This window comes from Saimiri boliviensis, chromosome 4, assembly GCF_048565385.1.
Source record: "Saimiri boliviensis isolate mSaiBol1 chromosome 4, mSaiBol1.pri, whole genome shotgun sequence".
Lineage (NCBI taxonomy): Eukaryota > Metazoa > Chordata > Mammalia > Primates > Cebidae > Saimiri > Saimiri boliviensis.
Window position 1 is genome coordinate 114575968 of NC_133452.1, and position 15933 is coordinate 114591900.

General features: G+C 41.4%; 1 protein-coding gene and 1 long non-coding RNA gene across 5 annotated transcripts in view; one reads left to right on the forward strand and one right to left on the reverse strand.

The window, feature by feature from the left end:
• The window catches only part of KCNQ5 (potassium voltage-gated channel subfamily Q member 5), a 581045-nt gene extending 574748 nt beyond the window's left edge, over positions 1-6297 (reverse strand). For 2 of the 4 annotated variants that reach the window (XM_074398052.1, XM_074398053.1), the window contains exon 1: positions 4133-6297. In XM_074398052.1, coding sequence (XP_074254153.1) covers positions 4133-4533 — 401 coding nt within the window. In that variant the 5' untranslated portion in view covers positions 4534-6297. The remainder of the gene's footprint in view (positions 1-4132) is intronic. The other 2 variants (XM_039467797.2, XM_039467796.2) reach the window with 1 other exon arrangement.
• On the forward strand, positions 4042-12316 carry LOC141584325 (uncharacterized). Its single transcript, XR_012517314.1, has 3 exons — positions 4042-4188; positions 8745-8883; positions 10619-12316. It is a non-coding gene; the product is annotated as an uncharacterized LOC141584325 (long non-coding RNA).
• The last annotated feature ends 3617 nt before the right edge of the window (positions 12317-15933 follow it).

Genomic DNA, 15933 nt, shown 5'->3' on the forward strand with positions numbered 1-15933 from the left:
ACAGTTAATAGTCAACAGACATTCACAGAATACGTTTATGAACAAATGAATGCAATAATGAAGGGAAAACTTGCACAATTGCTATCATCTCCTTATAAGTCATCTTGACTCCATTTTGCACTCTGATTTACTTGCTGATCTGATGAAAAGCAGATCCTTCCATTATGTCATTCCCCTGATTATCACCATAATGACCACTACTGTCTATGGGATAAATACCAGATTCTGTGGTCAGCATCTGAAGCTATCCAAAAGATTGGTTACTTACCTTTTGCTCTAACCTTCTTTTCTTGTGGCTTTCCTCACCCTAAAAATACTTAAATGTACCTAGAATTACTGTGTTGATTCACAACCCCATATCTTTCCTCAAACAATTTTCTCTGTCAAGATTGTTTATTCCCTCCTGCTGCCCCTACCTGAAAATTAACTACTCATTTGTGGAAACTCAGCTCACACCTCACTTCCCCTTTGAACCCTGTGCTTATGTTTCTGCCCAAGCTTCACATCTTTCTTTCTTTCTTTTTTTCTATGTCACCTTGTAACCTAACCCTCTAAACACACCAATAGCATTGTTTCATACTTATTCACAGGCTGGTAGCCATTCCTTGATGGAGTCTTTTCCTTCCTCCAGAGTGGAGGCCTTTGCCTGTTAATTTGGGAATTAGCACATACTACACACTCCAATACTTGTAGATGGATAAATAGATGAAGGAGTAGATAGTTGATGAGAGTCATGGAAATATTTTAGGCAAGAGGATGATATGATGATATTTGCATTTTACGAACAACGCTATGATGTTAGAGCAGAGAGTTACAAGGCTGAGAACAGAAGCCAGACGATCAGGCAGGAGAAAATTACAAATCATCCAATGGAGAGGTAAGAAACAGAATGGAATAGTAGTAGTAAAGAAAAAAAAAAGGGAAAGTATCTGAACACTACCTATGAAGCAAACAAACAGTATTTAATGATCATTTGCCTGGCAAGTGGCAGTAACTATGAGAAAAATGATGACTTCAGAGCTCCTAGCTTGAGTGACTTCTTGTCTCCTTGTTTAAAATATCTACAAATTCACATCCATAGCATTAATTCAGGCAAAGATACATTACGCAAAGAGATCAATTACATGTATCTGCAACACCATTTGCCATGTTATTTCTCAGAACCACATTTGCTGTATTAATGCAAATTTATATACAAAGCCCTATCCTGTGTTCCTCTACTACCCTCATTATTCTTCCAAAATTTTCCTTAAAGAGAAATTTAAAAGGGACAAACAACATTAAGGAAATGAGTCACCTCATATTTGAATAGCACACTAGTAAAATGAAGAAAAGCTGAAGACAGGAAATATGGCTGGCTGGTAAATCCTAAAGAACAGTAAGGGCAAGGATCTCCTAATCTCCACTAATTTATAAAGTTTAAGGGGTAAGTATTTGAAGTAGGTCATCTCTTGCTCTGTCCAGCCATCCTATCAACAGGCTAAGATACGTACTCTAACTCTCTAAAAGACATTTTATACCCCTAAAATATCATTATAATTATTTTTGCATAATAGAAATTTATATTTACCTCATGCATAACTTTAAACATGCTTTTCTTGTTTCTTGGCGGGGAAACACTGGTTGACCAAGTCAATTCATCCCTGAAGTACCTCATCAATCACAGTGCACTTGTTTCTGGCAAGAACCTTAATATGCTACAAAAACTGTTATTAAAGTAAGATTTGGGGATTCCCAGGCTGGCAGGGAATTAGTTACACCTCTCTCAAAATTATTTTCTTGTGGTCTAGTTAGACTTACAGTGTGAAGCAACTTCAATTTATGAATGTAATGTGTAAAGTCTGGCTATTCTAAAGCTCACTTAAAATTACAAGCAGCAACTGCCAAAGATGGCCCTTTCCCCCAGGGTCTGCTTAGTTGTGCACAGTCCTCCCAGAAGATCATACTATCCATTCCCTCTTTGAGCTCATGTGGATTTAGCACCCCTATCTAATTGCTGAGGCATTACAGTTTCAGACTGTAAAACGTACAATACAAAACCTCACATTAGCTACATATACTAAATACATAATTTATTTCCTATCTACCACTGAAGACACTGCTAGACTGATAAATCTCGGTGGATAGAGAAGTATCTAACCTGAACCTTTGGAAAAATAATTTATCAATGTTTTATAATTCTGTAAGCCCATAAAAACCTGTTAACACCAATATATAGAAAAGAAAATGTTGCAAGTTCTCATTCACTTTCAAGCACAAGTTAACCAAGGTTTTAACTCTCTCTGAATATACAATGTATAATATACCAAAAATGAAAGGCTACAAATAGTATCATACTTAAAATTCAATGCCATAAATATTTTGAGCACTGTTGTAAAAAAAAAATCCATACAGTATATATTTGCTGCCAAATTGAGCATCATCACTGCTAAGTTGTTTTAGTGTATTCTGACAGGTCAAAATAATTTACCAGTACTATTAAGTAATATGTTTAATTATATATCAATTCAGAAGAGATGAACTTGAAAATTATCAGTAGCATTTCTCTATCATTGCCCTAACCATATTTAAATAAATGTGAATCTTACATAAAAGTTATACCGTTTGATGTAATAATGATGCAACACAACTGTTCTCCTTGTGTGCACTGTAAAACAGAAAGTTGGCTGGAATATTCTGTCTAATGCTACATGTTCACATCAATCTGGGACTGTAAAATTTTCCAGACACCAGAGCCCCACAGATTGTAGACTCCACCAATTTCCTGACTCCTATGTGGTCGAATTCCAGGTTCACCTATTTACAAAACCAGTCCTTCTTCCATGTTATTTCAAAACACGTTTCTGGTGTTGACGCCAATTCTCCATCCCAGGAGAGAGCTAGGTATGGATGACACACCTTATTTCTAAAATAAACCTAGTCCGTGTGCTCAAAAGTTATTTTACTAGGAAACAAGGAACGTATCAGTGAGTATCTGCAACTTTCTCTACTGGTCTTTTAAGTTTGATGTCTTTATTTCATCTTAAAAAAGCAGAAATAATAATACTAAAAACAGAGGAAGAAAAAGGAGAAGAGGAAGAAAAAAATTAGACATGAGGTAACGTTATAAAAACAACCTTAAAATGCCCAGATAAACGTAACTCTAATAGGAGACTGAATGAATGGACTTTGTGGGAAAAACAGTAGTAAACTTTAAAGCCACTGAAAGGTTTTAAATGCCTAAGGGAAAAATAAACATTTGCTTCCAATCATTTTCTCATTAAGCATTCTCTGCTAGATGGAGAAGGCTTACTATTCTCTCTCTCTCTCTCTCTCTCTCTCTCTCTCTCTGACTCCGCGCCACAAATGGGGACTTAACCCACTGCCTGATTTCTGTCCGAGGCGACCCATTTGCGCTTCTGCTACTGCACCTCCGCCTGCGTTCCTGCGCCCCAGGATCCCCGCTGCCTCCCCGCCCCCTGCAGCGCGGGAGCTTCGATTCGCCTGGCCCGCTGGCCCCTTCTAGACCTTGGCCACCTTCTTCGTGGCAGGAAGGGCTACATGCACTGACAGATTTTCCGTTGGTGGTGGCTGGGTGGTGGCGAGGCGTGTTTCCGGGCGCACTTAAAACCTAGCAGCTTCACCAAGTAGCAGCTTCCCCTACTCCACCCCTAGGTCTGAGGACTGAGGACCTAGCCCTCGGTGCCTCCTCCCTCTTCCCGGTCCTACCCCGACATCACCTCCTAACCTCTCCAATACACTTTCAAGCCTCACCCGGGCGCCTGTCCTCCCTTTGCATTCCCCAGCTCCCGGGCGCCCCGCTCGGTTGAAGTTTACGTATCTTGGGACCTAATTGCTCCCAATTATCCGCGCAACCTAAGTCCCGCGTCTGCCTTGCTCTCGCCCGGCAGCTTCAGCTGCCGGGGAGTTCACTGGGTGTCCTCGGGGAAAAGGTTCAAGCCGTAGAGATGGGAGAAGTGGGGTTGGGGGAGGGGAGAGGCTCCCGAAGGAAGACCACAAACACGTGCGAAGAAATAAAAGCCACCACGTGTGCTCGCTCGCGGGGACCCAGGTCGCGAGCGCCGAGCACGCCCCAGGGGGCCAGGAAATGGGGTCCCCTAGAGCGGGCGTGGCAGGGGGCGCGGGTACTCACACGAACGCGTGGTAGATGAACGCCCAGCCGCGGGGTCTCTCCAGCACGTTGTACAGGTAGTTCTGCACCCGCCGATACTTGACGTTGCGCCGGCAGCTCTGGCTACTGGTGTAGGAGAGCGGCTTCCCCAGCAGGCTCATCCGGGCCCCCTGCTTGCCCCGGCGGCTCTCCCTCAGGCCACCGCCGCCGCCACCGAGCGTGGCCGCGCGGGTGCCCAGCAGTAGCAGGCCGTCGCCCCTGGCGGCTGCCGAGTTCAGCAGCACCCTGCCCCGGCCGGACTCCACATCCTTCATGCCGCTGCCCAAGCGCCCCCCGCCCGCCGCCGCCGCCGCCGCTGCGCCGCTCTTCACCCAGAGCCCAGCGGCGCCGCCCTCCTCTCCTCCCGCGTGGTGGCGGGGCATGGCATCACCACGGGCACCGCGAGGGGGCCGCCAGCGCCTGCGGCGGGGGCAGCGGCCTCATGTGCGCCGGCGGGTTTCAAGGAGGAAGCTGGCGGTCGACGGGGCGCCTGCCAGCTAGAGACCTCCGAGCCGGGGGCGGGGAAGCAGGCAGTCAGCTAACCCGCCGGGCTTCGGGGCGGGAAAGGAGGGGCTGCAAAGGAGGCCGAGGAGTCCCAATTTCTAACCGCCTTTAGCTTCGAATTGTAAATCCGGACCTGTTTGAGGCGTCACTTTGAGAGGGTTTCTCTTGCTCCCTCATTCCCGCGACTATCACTCCCTCCTTCCCGAAGTGCCTCCGGGGATGGAGTGGGGAAGTGCCCGGTGCTCCGAGGCGCGCTCCCTCGCGCGCACACCCAGCCCCAGGTTCCCCCTTTCTTCCTTCTCTCCTCCTCCTCACGCCCTGCAGTCAATCGGCCCCAGAAGCCACTCTCGGAGGTGCGAATTTGGTTTGGTTCTGGCAAGAGCTTTGTAGCTGTCCGGAAGGTGAAGTCAGTCTTGTGTCCTGAAGAGAAACTGGAGACGCAGGTCGCTGTGCTCTCCCGCCGCTACGTTGCTGCGCCGGATCCTGCCATCCTTCCGCAAGGGGTAAGAGCGGGAACAGCCCTGCTCTCCAGGTATTAGCTAGCCTGGGGGCTGGAGCGTAAGGTAACGCTCCAGGCAGTGGCACTCGGGTCCCCGCGCACCCGCGAGTCCTCAGCAGTTCAGTGAACAGACCCGAAGGAGGCGGCTGCAGAGTCCGCGAGGCAAGGACCAGGCATCTTCCCGCGCCTCACTCCAGCCTGCGGACTGTGACTTTCCATCCCAGTATCAGACAACAAGCCCGCGAGTAACTGAACATCCTTTCCAGCCCATGGGTGGGGTGTGGAAAGGGCATAAAACTCCAAAGTGGCTCCTCCGCGGTGAGCGAGCTGCCCGGAACTCCGCCTGACTGTAGCGCGAAGCCTGGGAAAACAAACCCAGTTCCCTCCGTCAAGAAATTTCCATTTAAGTCGGAGAAAGTCATATGATTGCGAAGTTCAGCAGCGGCGGCGAGGACCCCAGTGTCTGAGAAAGAAAACCTGGAGGGCGGGGAGTCCAGGACGCTGGCTTCTCGAGGTTCCCCCATACACGCACCTGATGTAACTTACAAGCTTAGAGACCTGTTGCAAGCAACAACTGACTGGGTCTTCCACCACCTCTGGCACCTGGGTGGCCTAAAGCCTATGCGCCCTGGGCGGAGAAAGAGGCCATGGTATCACACTGGCCGCTGCCTCTGGCCTTCAGAAACAGTGTATTACAAAGAAAAACCAGTTTAAACCTCACATTCAGCATGGGGAAAACTGAAAGACTCGGGGACTTCTTCCAACAGAGTGGCTTTCCCCAAATTTGAAAGAAAACAGTCACCAAATTAAATTGAAGGGAAAACTAAGCTTTCACCACAAAGACATAGCAGATAGTTGCAAGGTGGATTCCTTGGGCCTTTCCCTTTCCTAATGCTAAGGCGAAAGTCTTCTTGCAGCTGTCGCCTCACCTTGGGGATAAATACTTTCCCAATTACCCCCACCCTATCCGCACACCCACGTTCGTAGCAGCTGATTTCTATCTCCTGCAATAGCTCAATTTAAATGCTTTTGTTTTTACTTGTTATTATCACTATTATTTGTGTGAAGCCCTCTCACCGGCTCCTGGTCACCGGCAGGAGCCTGCTTCCCTCCCTCCTTTCCCCCAAGCCTCTGGACAGCATTAGCTAGCTGGGAGTTCTGTGCAGCTGGCAGCGACGCCACGTGACTGTGAGCCGAGCACCAGCACCCAGAATCAGTCTAGCTTTCCCCTAATACACTTCACACCCACGCACTGTGGAGGTGCGAGAGAGGTTGCTCCGTGCCCTGTTATTCGAGGCAGATGCGGAGAGCGCCCTGGAGTAAGCTCTCCAATTCTAGAGCTGCGCGGGACCCGGACTGAAGGCGGAGGGGGCGGAGGGGGCGGAGGGGGGTTGCTCTTTCTATATTTAGACTCCCTATGGAGTTTCTGTGCAGGGACTTTCAGGGTGAAAGATCTGGAGACTTAAAATGACTCGTGTGCCCTCTTTAAACGTCAAAATCTTGACCTTTCTGCAGGCAATAAAATGAAAACCACTTCCTCTTAACTTCTGTTTTCCTTGTTGCAGACTTCAGCTATCACTGGGTAGGTAAGGTCACTTCCATCTCACTGGCGAGGCTGGGTCCCGCGTGCAGGCAGAAGTCTCAGGAAGGCAGGACACAGGGACCCGTTTCCCTGGAAGAGAGTCAGCTGCTTAATTTCTAAGTAATGCTTTTTCTGGGGATGCAGCAAGTGAAACTGTGTTACTAATAAAGCAAATGCCACTTAAACTTTATTAAATAAATATAAATAAATAAAAAGACCCGGTCATTGGTAGCAGTTCTGAACTGCTAGGAAAGACCTCTGAGTTATGTCTTCTCGAGTAACTGCCATTTGTACACACAGCCCAGAAAAAGGTGACCTGCTCAAGTTTTCGCAGGTAGTGTGAGAGTAACTAGGAACCCAACAACCTGGCTTTCTAGTTCATTGTTCCTTCCACCAAGCAATCTTCATCTCCAGCAGAGGATGGATAAAACAGCACATGGTTCTGGGTTTTTGTATCAAGCTCTCTGCCTGCAACCATTGGGAAAGACTGGCTTAGCTGAAGCTCTAATCACCCTACCCTTCAATGCCCGGAAAGAAAAAGCCAAGTGAGGCTGTGCCAGCCTCTCCTACAAGAGTCTCTGTTTGCACCTTGCCTTATTTGCTACCTGCTAACTTCCCTCAAAAGACCAGAATTAACTTTGGAGAAAATAAAGTGATTGTGATTAAGCTTTGTTGTTGTTCCTTTGAATACAGATGTTGCTAGGAAACTGGCTTTTATTAGTTCGTTTTGCTGAAATATTAAAATTCAAATATTAGAAAGAAGATAGGCTTACTTAGCAGTGAGTAAAACAACATGGTGTATATTCTGTGCATTATAATTACATTAGAGCACTATGAAGAGGTAGAGGTAAAAGCAAATGTTAACTGCTGGTGTAAAGTATGTGAGTTGATTTGCCCTCCCCATGTTTTGAGATGTGTTTGCTTTTATTCATTCTCTATACATGTCTGAAATTTATGACCTTGGAAACATTTTCTGAAGCCTACATGGATATGGTTTCAATTGAACATAATTTCTAGAGATATTTTACTTCAGTGTGTTTCTTTTTCTTTTTTGGAGATGGGGTCTTGCTGTGTTGCCCAGACTGGTCTCAAACTCCTGGACTGAAGCAATCCTTCCACGTCAGCCTTCCAAGTGTTGGGATTATAGGTGTGAGCCACTGCACCTGTCCTCTGTTTGTTTTCTATCCCGTTGTATTTTTCTTCTGAAAGGTACTCTGAAATAATAATATTTAAATTTCTATGCATGAGCTAGAGATGCACAAGGAAAGACTGTAAATGCCCACAAGAAGGGCAGAATAACTAGATCTGGACCAGTTTCACAAAGTGTCAATGACCCATTTCTCTCCCACTTTCCTTCTTCTCCATGCCTACCCATTTTCTCATTTGCCCCAATCTCCTACTGCAAGATATGTTCCCACTAAGTCATGTTCATGGTTCTAATCAACTGGTGAGTAACAGAAGTGCCACTTTTTAGTGATAGGGATGCATTTTGATCCAATGTGAAATTCCTGGGCTAAAAAGAATAGGAATGGTAAATAGAATTCTTAAACCCTATAATAAAAGGGAAATGCATGTGACATGAGTCTGCTTGGGCATATAATGAAGGGGCAAATATAAAACTAAGAAAGTAGAAAATAATAAAAAGAAAATGCACTATTGGAGAAATGAAAAATTCATGGTTGGCTGCTGTTTAATGACTTGCACAGGGCTCAGCAATTTGCCTTGCAGGCTTAGAGGAAGTCTCCAGACTCCTGAATAGAAGTCCCTTTAAGCTACACCACCCTTCTCCTTAGCTTTTATTTCCTTCCAATCAGGCCATAATCAAACTAATAAGCATAGCGACTATAATGCATTTCATAGATATCATAACCATTGGTTCAGCAAATATATTTATCTCCTATTATTTTAAATGTATCAGAAAAATATACCATTTGTTTGGTCATTCAACAACAATTCTTATCTCTAAGAGATACGATACAAGCTTTTCACGATGTTTCTTCAACAAGCAGAAACTAATCAGAGAACCCAAGACATCGGAGATCATATGAGCCTAGCCGACTGCATAAGAGTTCTAACACAGTAGAAATCCCAGGCCTACCTCACACAGCAAAAAATAAATAGCCTCTGCCCCAGGGATGCAGAAAGGAAGCAGGTGTGAATGAGTGTGGCCTTAAGGAGAGGCTGGTGAGAAATAGTGCAGAAAGGGCTCAACAAGGCTTCACCATTTTTATACCAGAAGCTAACAAAATTAATGTTTTTAAGAATACTAAAATAGTGTGCTGATCGCTATCACTGAAGCAAATCAATAGCAAATACTTATCATGTGTTTTCTATTTGTTAGGCACTGTGGTTTACAAGGATTATTTCGGCCTGGGCATGGTGGCTCATGCCTGTAATCCCAGCACTTTGGGAGGCCGAGGTGGGCAGATCACTTGAGATAAGGAGTTCAAGACCAGCCTGGCCATCATGGTGAAACTCTGTCTCTACTAAAAAATATGAAAATTAACTGGGCATGGTGGCAGACGCCTGTAATCCCAGCTACTCAGGAGGCTGAAGCATGAGAATTGCTTGAACCTGGGAGGTAGAGGTTGTAGTAAGCCAATATAGTGCCACTGCACTCCAGCCTGGGGGGAAAAAGAATTATTTCACCTGACTGTGACGATAGTTTCATAAGTAGGAACTACAATCATATCCAATTATAGGGGCAGAAACTGAGGTGTAGACAAGTTAATATTTTTTTAAACTAAAAAGTAGGTGAGGCAGGACAAAAACACAATCAAAACTAGATTTTTAACTACTAATCTATATCAGCTTTTGAATAAAAAATACTTAGCCTATTATTGTGTATTAATAATCTTGATAGTTTTTTGTTACAAAAGAAAAGTATTGGAAAGTTTGTGTTGATTATCTTGGAGGAGGACTTGAGGTTTTATTCCAAACACAGAAATACCTTCAATATTTCTCTTCACTTTTCCTGTGGAAGGAGGAGTTTTCCTGCATAGATACTCTTCTGTGTTGAAATTTTAAAAACAGCCCCAAGTCTCATAGTATCAATTTCTTAAAATTGTATTTACATTGTGATTTTTTTCTTAATGCTATCCTCAGCTTTATTTATAAAACCCTGTTAATTGTATTTGGCTATACCTGATTTCATTTTTTCATGTTAATATGTCACTACTCCTCTCTATCTTTTAGCCAACTATTTAAACATATCTCTCTGGGATAATTTGAATAGAGTTATTTGTTAAGATCCATATATTTAGAATATGTGAAGAGATTGCCACAGAAGGAAAACATCTCCTTTGAGCTAGTGTACTGGAAAATTCTGTTACTAGTCTGTGCCCCCTAGTGGTACGGACATTTTACCATTGCTTTTTAAAAGGAAATTAAGAAAATTTAATTATGAAGCTCTGAAAACCTATTAATCTCTTCAGCAAATAATCGTAAATTATCAGGTGCCAGCTACCTGGAGTGATGCAAAGAAGAAAGACAGTCCTGATTCTTATTATGTTCATAGGCTAGTTGGGGAGATGGATGAGTGAGCAAGTAATTATAACATGGTGATGAGTTCGCAGAGGTTTGCACAAAATGTTATGGAAGCTACAGAGGGCTTCCTAAAGAATGCAATAGCTAAGCTAAGTCTTGAGGAATAACTAGACTTTGGCGAGGACATGAGGGATAACTCAAAGAGAAAATATTTGAGAAGATGTGACAAGAGTCTTGCTCTGTCGCCCAGGCTGGAATGCAGTGGCACAATCTCAGCTCACTACAACCTCCACCTCTTGGGTTCAAGTGATTCTCCTGCCTCAGTCTCCTGAGTAGCTGGAACTATAGGTAGATACCACGATGCCCAGCTAATTTCTGTATTTTTTAGTGGAAACAGGGTTTCACTATGTTGGCCAGGCTGGTGTCGAACTCCTCATTTCAAATGATCTGTCCACCTTGGCCTCCCAAAGTGTTAGGACTACAGGCATGAGCCACCATGCCCAGCCAGAGAAGAAGTAAAATTTTGAGAGCTGATCATACTTTGAGAATAATAAGTAGTTGGATTCTACCGAAGCTCAGTTGCTTTTGGAGGTGTAGCTATAAGCAGGAGGCAGTAGAAGTAAGGCAAGGGCTATATGACCAAGTCTTGGCATAAACTTTGGATTTTATCTTGATGTGAATAGGGAGAGCCACTGATCAACATTAAGCCAGAAACACTACATGTCATACTTCTACTTTCAGAAAAGCCCTTGACATGGTTTGAACACCTAAAAGGGGCGCACACTGTTCCAAGTGGAGACTCAAAGATGAAAACAATAGTGTCTATGTTATAGGTTAGTGAGGCTTCAATCCGTGGACAGATGTTAAGCCTAATTTCCAATTGCAGGCATGAATGAGTGAATGATGGCATCATTTACTCAATTCATAAAGATCAAAGAGAAGACAGTCTGAAGAAGGAAAAGATGTTGAGTTGAATTTTGTATTGAGTTTGACGTATCTGTTGAGACAGCTCAGTGGAGATATCTAGTCGATGCTTGGATATATGGATCTGCAGCTCAGGGGGAGTTAGAATTGATATTTGAGAATCATCAACCTATATTTATATTGGGTGAAATCAATAAGTTGGAATCAAATTACCTGGAGAATTTTTTTAAAAAGGAAGAAGGCTGAGAATCCAACCCTGGTGAGCATTACCATTCGGGATAAGAGAGAAGAACCAAGTAGGGAAAGAGACTGAAATCAAGAAAGCTGAGTAATCACTGAGGACCACTGCTACGACAGCCAAAAAAGGAGCTCAAATAGGGAAATGCCTGAAAGAAAACAAATAAGTTAAGGATTTTGGATTTAGCAACAAAGAGGTCATTTGAAGAAGTTGTTTTTATTATTTCCTTGCAGAACTGCAGGCATAGAAATCAGATCAAAGTGGGCAGAGAAACAATTTGAAGATAAGGGAATGGAGATAATTATTTTAAAGTGGGAGAAGCAAGCTGAAGATAGGTTTGAAGAAGGCACTAGACAAAATAATGTTGATTCACTCGAGACTTGAGTGGTTATTATAGCCACTCTCACAGGTCCTGAGGCTGAACCTGCACAGGTGTTTGGATAATTCAGCTGTAATTTTGACAGACACTATTTCACTGTCAATTGTGGGGCTTGCAACAACTTGGACATCTTTTATTGATTTTATTCAGTACTTTAATAGCATTTTAGTAAAAGATATTATATTTTATTTCTAACATTTCAAAAAATTCAAATTAATAAGTGTGAACTTTTCATGTTTAGTTTTACCATGAAGAAAAATGTATGCTAGATAAACTACATTTTTGTTAGATTTTATTTATAATGGAAGGATGAGGAACTGACGAGGTCAGAGAAAGAAAGTTAATATCTGCTAACTATTCAACACAGTTTTCAACAGTGCTACTGAAAGCTACAGGAGATACCTAGAGTCCCTCAGACAAGTCAGGGATTGGCAAGAGTAGGGGCATCAAATTTCTGGAGTTCCAAACAGATATTTGTTTTTTCTTATATACACATATTAGCTTTCTGCATTAAATTATATTAACAGAAATGCTACTAAAGTTGTCTTTGAAAACCACTGAACTCCAGAATGGTCCTGTTTGTTAGGGTGTTTAGAGTATTTCCTGCCTTGTTTGAGTCATGGCTTAGCTACGAAATGACAAGACTTATGGCCTACTGAGACAAAAGAAGGAGACCCGTGATAGCCAGAGGTGGTGGGCCTGAGGTTTTAGCTACTCTGAGTCTGCAGCGGTGATTGGATTCTCTGGATTATAAGAAGCATTAGGACTTAAATGCTACAGAGACACCCTGGGCCTTGTGTAGGAATAATTAAAATGAAAGAGTTAATTGGAGCAAGAGGCAAATGTTCTGAAAAACACAGGAAACGTGAGGTTGCAATCAAGTTGAATTTTACCACTCTGGTGTAAAATTTTGTAGATATACAATATAGGGACCGTGACATAAAGGGAGTATCACCTGGCACGTTTTCAAGTTTTTGGTTTCGTTTTTGCATGTTATTTTGTATATAAGACTGAAGCATTTTTTTTTTTTTAAAGAGAATGACACAAAGTTGAAAATTGTTTTAAGGAAGAAGATACATTCTGTTGTGACTAGAAAGATTAAAAATGAGAAAGAAGCTGGGGCCACAGACCCAATATTGGCCTTGATGACAAAAATCAAAAGCAGAACAATAAATACTAATAAAATATTTAAATATGTTTTAGAATATGCTAAGGATGTGGAATCAAAAGAAACTTATAAAACCGTGGGATCCTGGTTCCTTGCTGATTACCAGATCTCACTATGTCTGTTTCTTTCATGTTTAAAGTAAGGATAATAATATCCTTATCACAGGACTTTTGGGATAATTAAACAAAACAGTTCATGTAAAGGTCTTATCTTAGTGCTGACACATAGTAAGTGCTTATTAAATGTTAATTACTACAAATATTTATGTATAAAAAGATTTACCTTGGATTCAGTTTGTGATTTAGCCTGCAATTTGAAATAAAGCTGATTCTCTGAAACATTAGCTTCCGTAATTGTTAATATGTAGCTGAAATTTAACAGATACAAAAAAGTTATAGAAATATAAACTTGTAAAAGAAAAGTATGAATAAACCTTTAGATAACCCAGAAGAGAAACTTTAAGTTTTCCAGATGATCTCATTCACTTAAAATAAAATATTTCAATGTTTACAAAACCAGGGAAGGTCAACAGGTAAGTAGGCATGTCAGACAATATTCCAGAAGGTTAAAATAATATCACTATTTTTGTATACCTAAAAATTAACATACCTTCTTCCCTCTAATATAGGATAGAAATGAAAGAGACAGCAAAAACATCAGAGAACAAATAAATGGCCAATTTGTTCAGGGTTATGAGGATTCTTCTGAGACTTCTTTTCTTAATTGCGTTAGAATATAGATTCTTCAAATGACACTATAGGCTTATTCTAATTTTATCTAATTTCATATAAACTTATACAAGAGCTCTTTAGATTAAGCTGGTAATAAAATACCAACTAGTAAATTAAAATGCCTAGAGTTTATAGCTGCCTGTTCACTGCTTCACTAGAGGCATTTTATGAGAGATTCAAACATGAACATTTGGTCTGAGTGTCATTTTAATGCAAGTGTTTCCACTGTGGGTTGCTATATCATATTTGAGAAATTTAATAAAAGCACACATTCATAATCTTAGAAGAGCTGTATCAAACTGACATTTTGTTTTAACTTTAGTTAGTAAATACGAATGTATATACTAATAATATGTACGAATATAGCAGCTAACAATTTTCTTATATAACAATGGTCTCCAGTTAGAAGGAAATCCGTTAGAATTTGAAGATATTAAAAGGAAAGAAATGGTTTATTTTCTTATTGAATAAATTTACCTCTCTTTTGGAAAAACTTGTTTTTACTCTCTGCTAAATCAAAGATATGTTTTCCATAGGTAGTATTTATTTTTTATGTATATACTTATTCAGTTTGGTTTTGAGCACATGGTTACATAAATCCTCCAAATATTGCATTTATTTCCATCTTCATTGGTCTACTGGGCTCCTTAAGTTTCTTTGTTCTGGAAAAGAAAGTCATTTCTTTAAGAAAAACAAGGCTACTCTTTAAGTTTGAATTATGAAAGTATTCCTATTTCCTTAATACTCCTGTAACAATGTTCTAATTTTTTGTCTTAAAAAATGATTAAACTTGGGCTAAATTGTTTTCTGTTTTGAATTACACTGACAAAATCAGAGATTTTAAATGGATTAACTTAAATCTCAATAACTCTATTTAACGTACAAGTAAATCTAGATGCAGTGTTTGGTCTCTTGGTTCCCCAGTTTTCTCATTTTCAAAACAAGAGGCCATAATGTGTTATGGTAGAAGAGATGCCAGTGCCTTGCACTGGTCAGGTGCTCTGTAAATGTTAAATAACACTTAAGGATGGCTTCCACTTTTGTTATGGGGAAAACAAAAAGTATTAGGAGAAAAAATTAGGAGTCACACATGTTGGAATGTTTATTTATTTTAAGATATTTTCTTGTAAAGGAACATAACTAACTGGCAAATCCAACATCACTCAGACTAGAAGTTATCACGTTTTCAGTAGTTCCAAAGCTAAAGTAATATTAAAGTAAATATACAGAAACATTCATGTACATGAATCTAAATAAACTCAGCCTCTCTCTCCCATTCTGTTTTTTTTTTTTTAAACTTTTTGTTCTGATTTTCCCTATCACACAACCCTCATATACTTAACAGAGCTATTGAATTTTAGAGTTGGGATGGTATTTAAATTTCTTTCAACCAATGCAGAAATTTTAACTCTTGATGGAAAAAAAGTCAGTATATACTCTCCTACATGCTTTCCTGAAGAATTACATTTAATCCTGCAACAACTACATGAGGTGGGCATTACTACTCTCCCCATTTTTGAGATGTGGAAATAAGCTCAGAAAAGTTAAGCGATTGCTCAGTATCATACAAGCAGTCACCAAAAAGTGGGGATATGAACAATGGCTATCTAACTCCAGAAACTGTGATCTTAACCACAAAACCATATGTCTCTCCAATTTAGAAAATGCTTTTAGGAATAGAGGGTTGTCTATTTACAAATTTTATTAACAGCCACATACAAGAGGAGAAGAAAGATATATCTGCAAAGGCCCATGAACACTGATCATTCTGGCTCTAAACACAGGAGAGAGAACAGAGTCACTTCCCTAACTGAACCTGGCATCTCTTGGTACAGAAAAGTACAGATGCTCCTTTCCTAGAGATTCTGAATCCTAACATTACCAGTGTATCTTAAGATTGTGTTCAGCTGCTAATAGAGATCCCCTTCCCTAAACAGTGGTTTAAGTAAGGCCTGTTTGTTTCAAGCAGAGAAGTCTTGAGTCAAGAGTCAGGCAGGCAAGCCTCCACAAAGACATAAAAGCCTAGCTTTTTCCAATTTGCCACTTTCACCTGCTTAGCATGGGTCATTCATCCTTATGGTCACAGCAATGGCGGCTGTGTTTCCAGACATTATGTCTGAATTCCAGGTGGTAATGGAAAGGCTCAAGGGAAAAATGGACTTTGCTTTTTATTAAGAAAGGGTATCCTCCTGATGAATTTCTACCTGTAACTCATTGGCCAGAACCATCTCATGACCAACCACACAACTGCAGGTAAGGTAAGCAAGGTGAA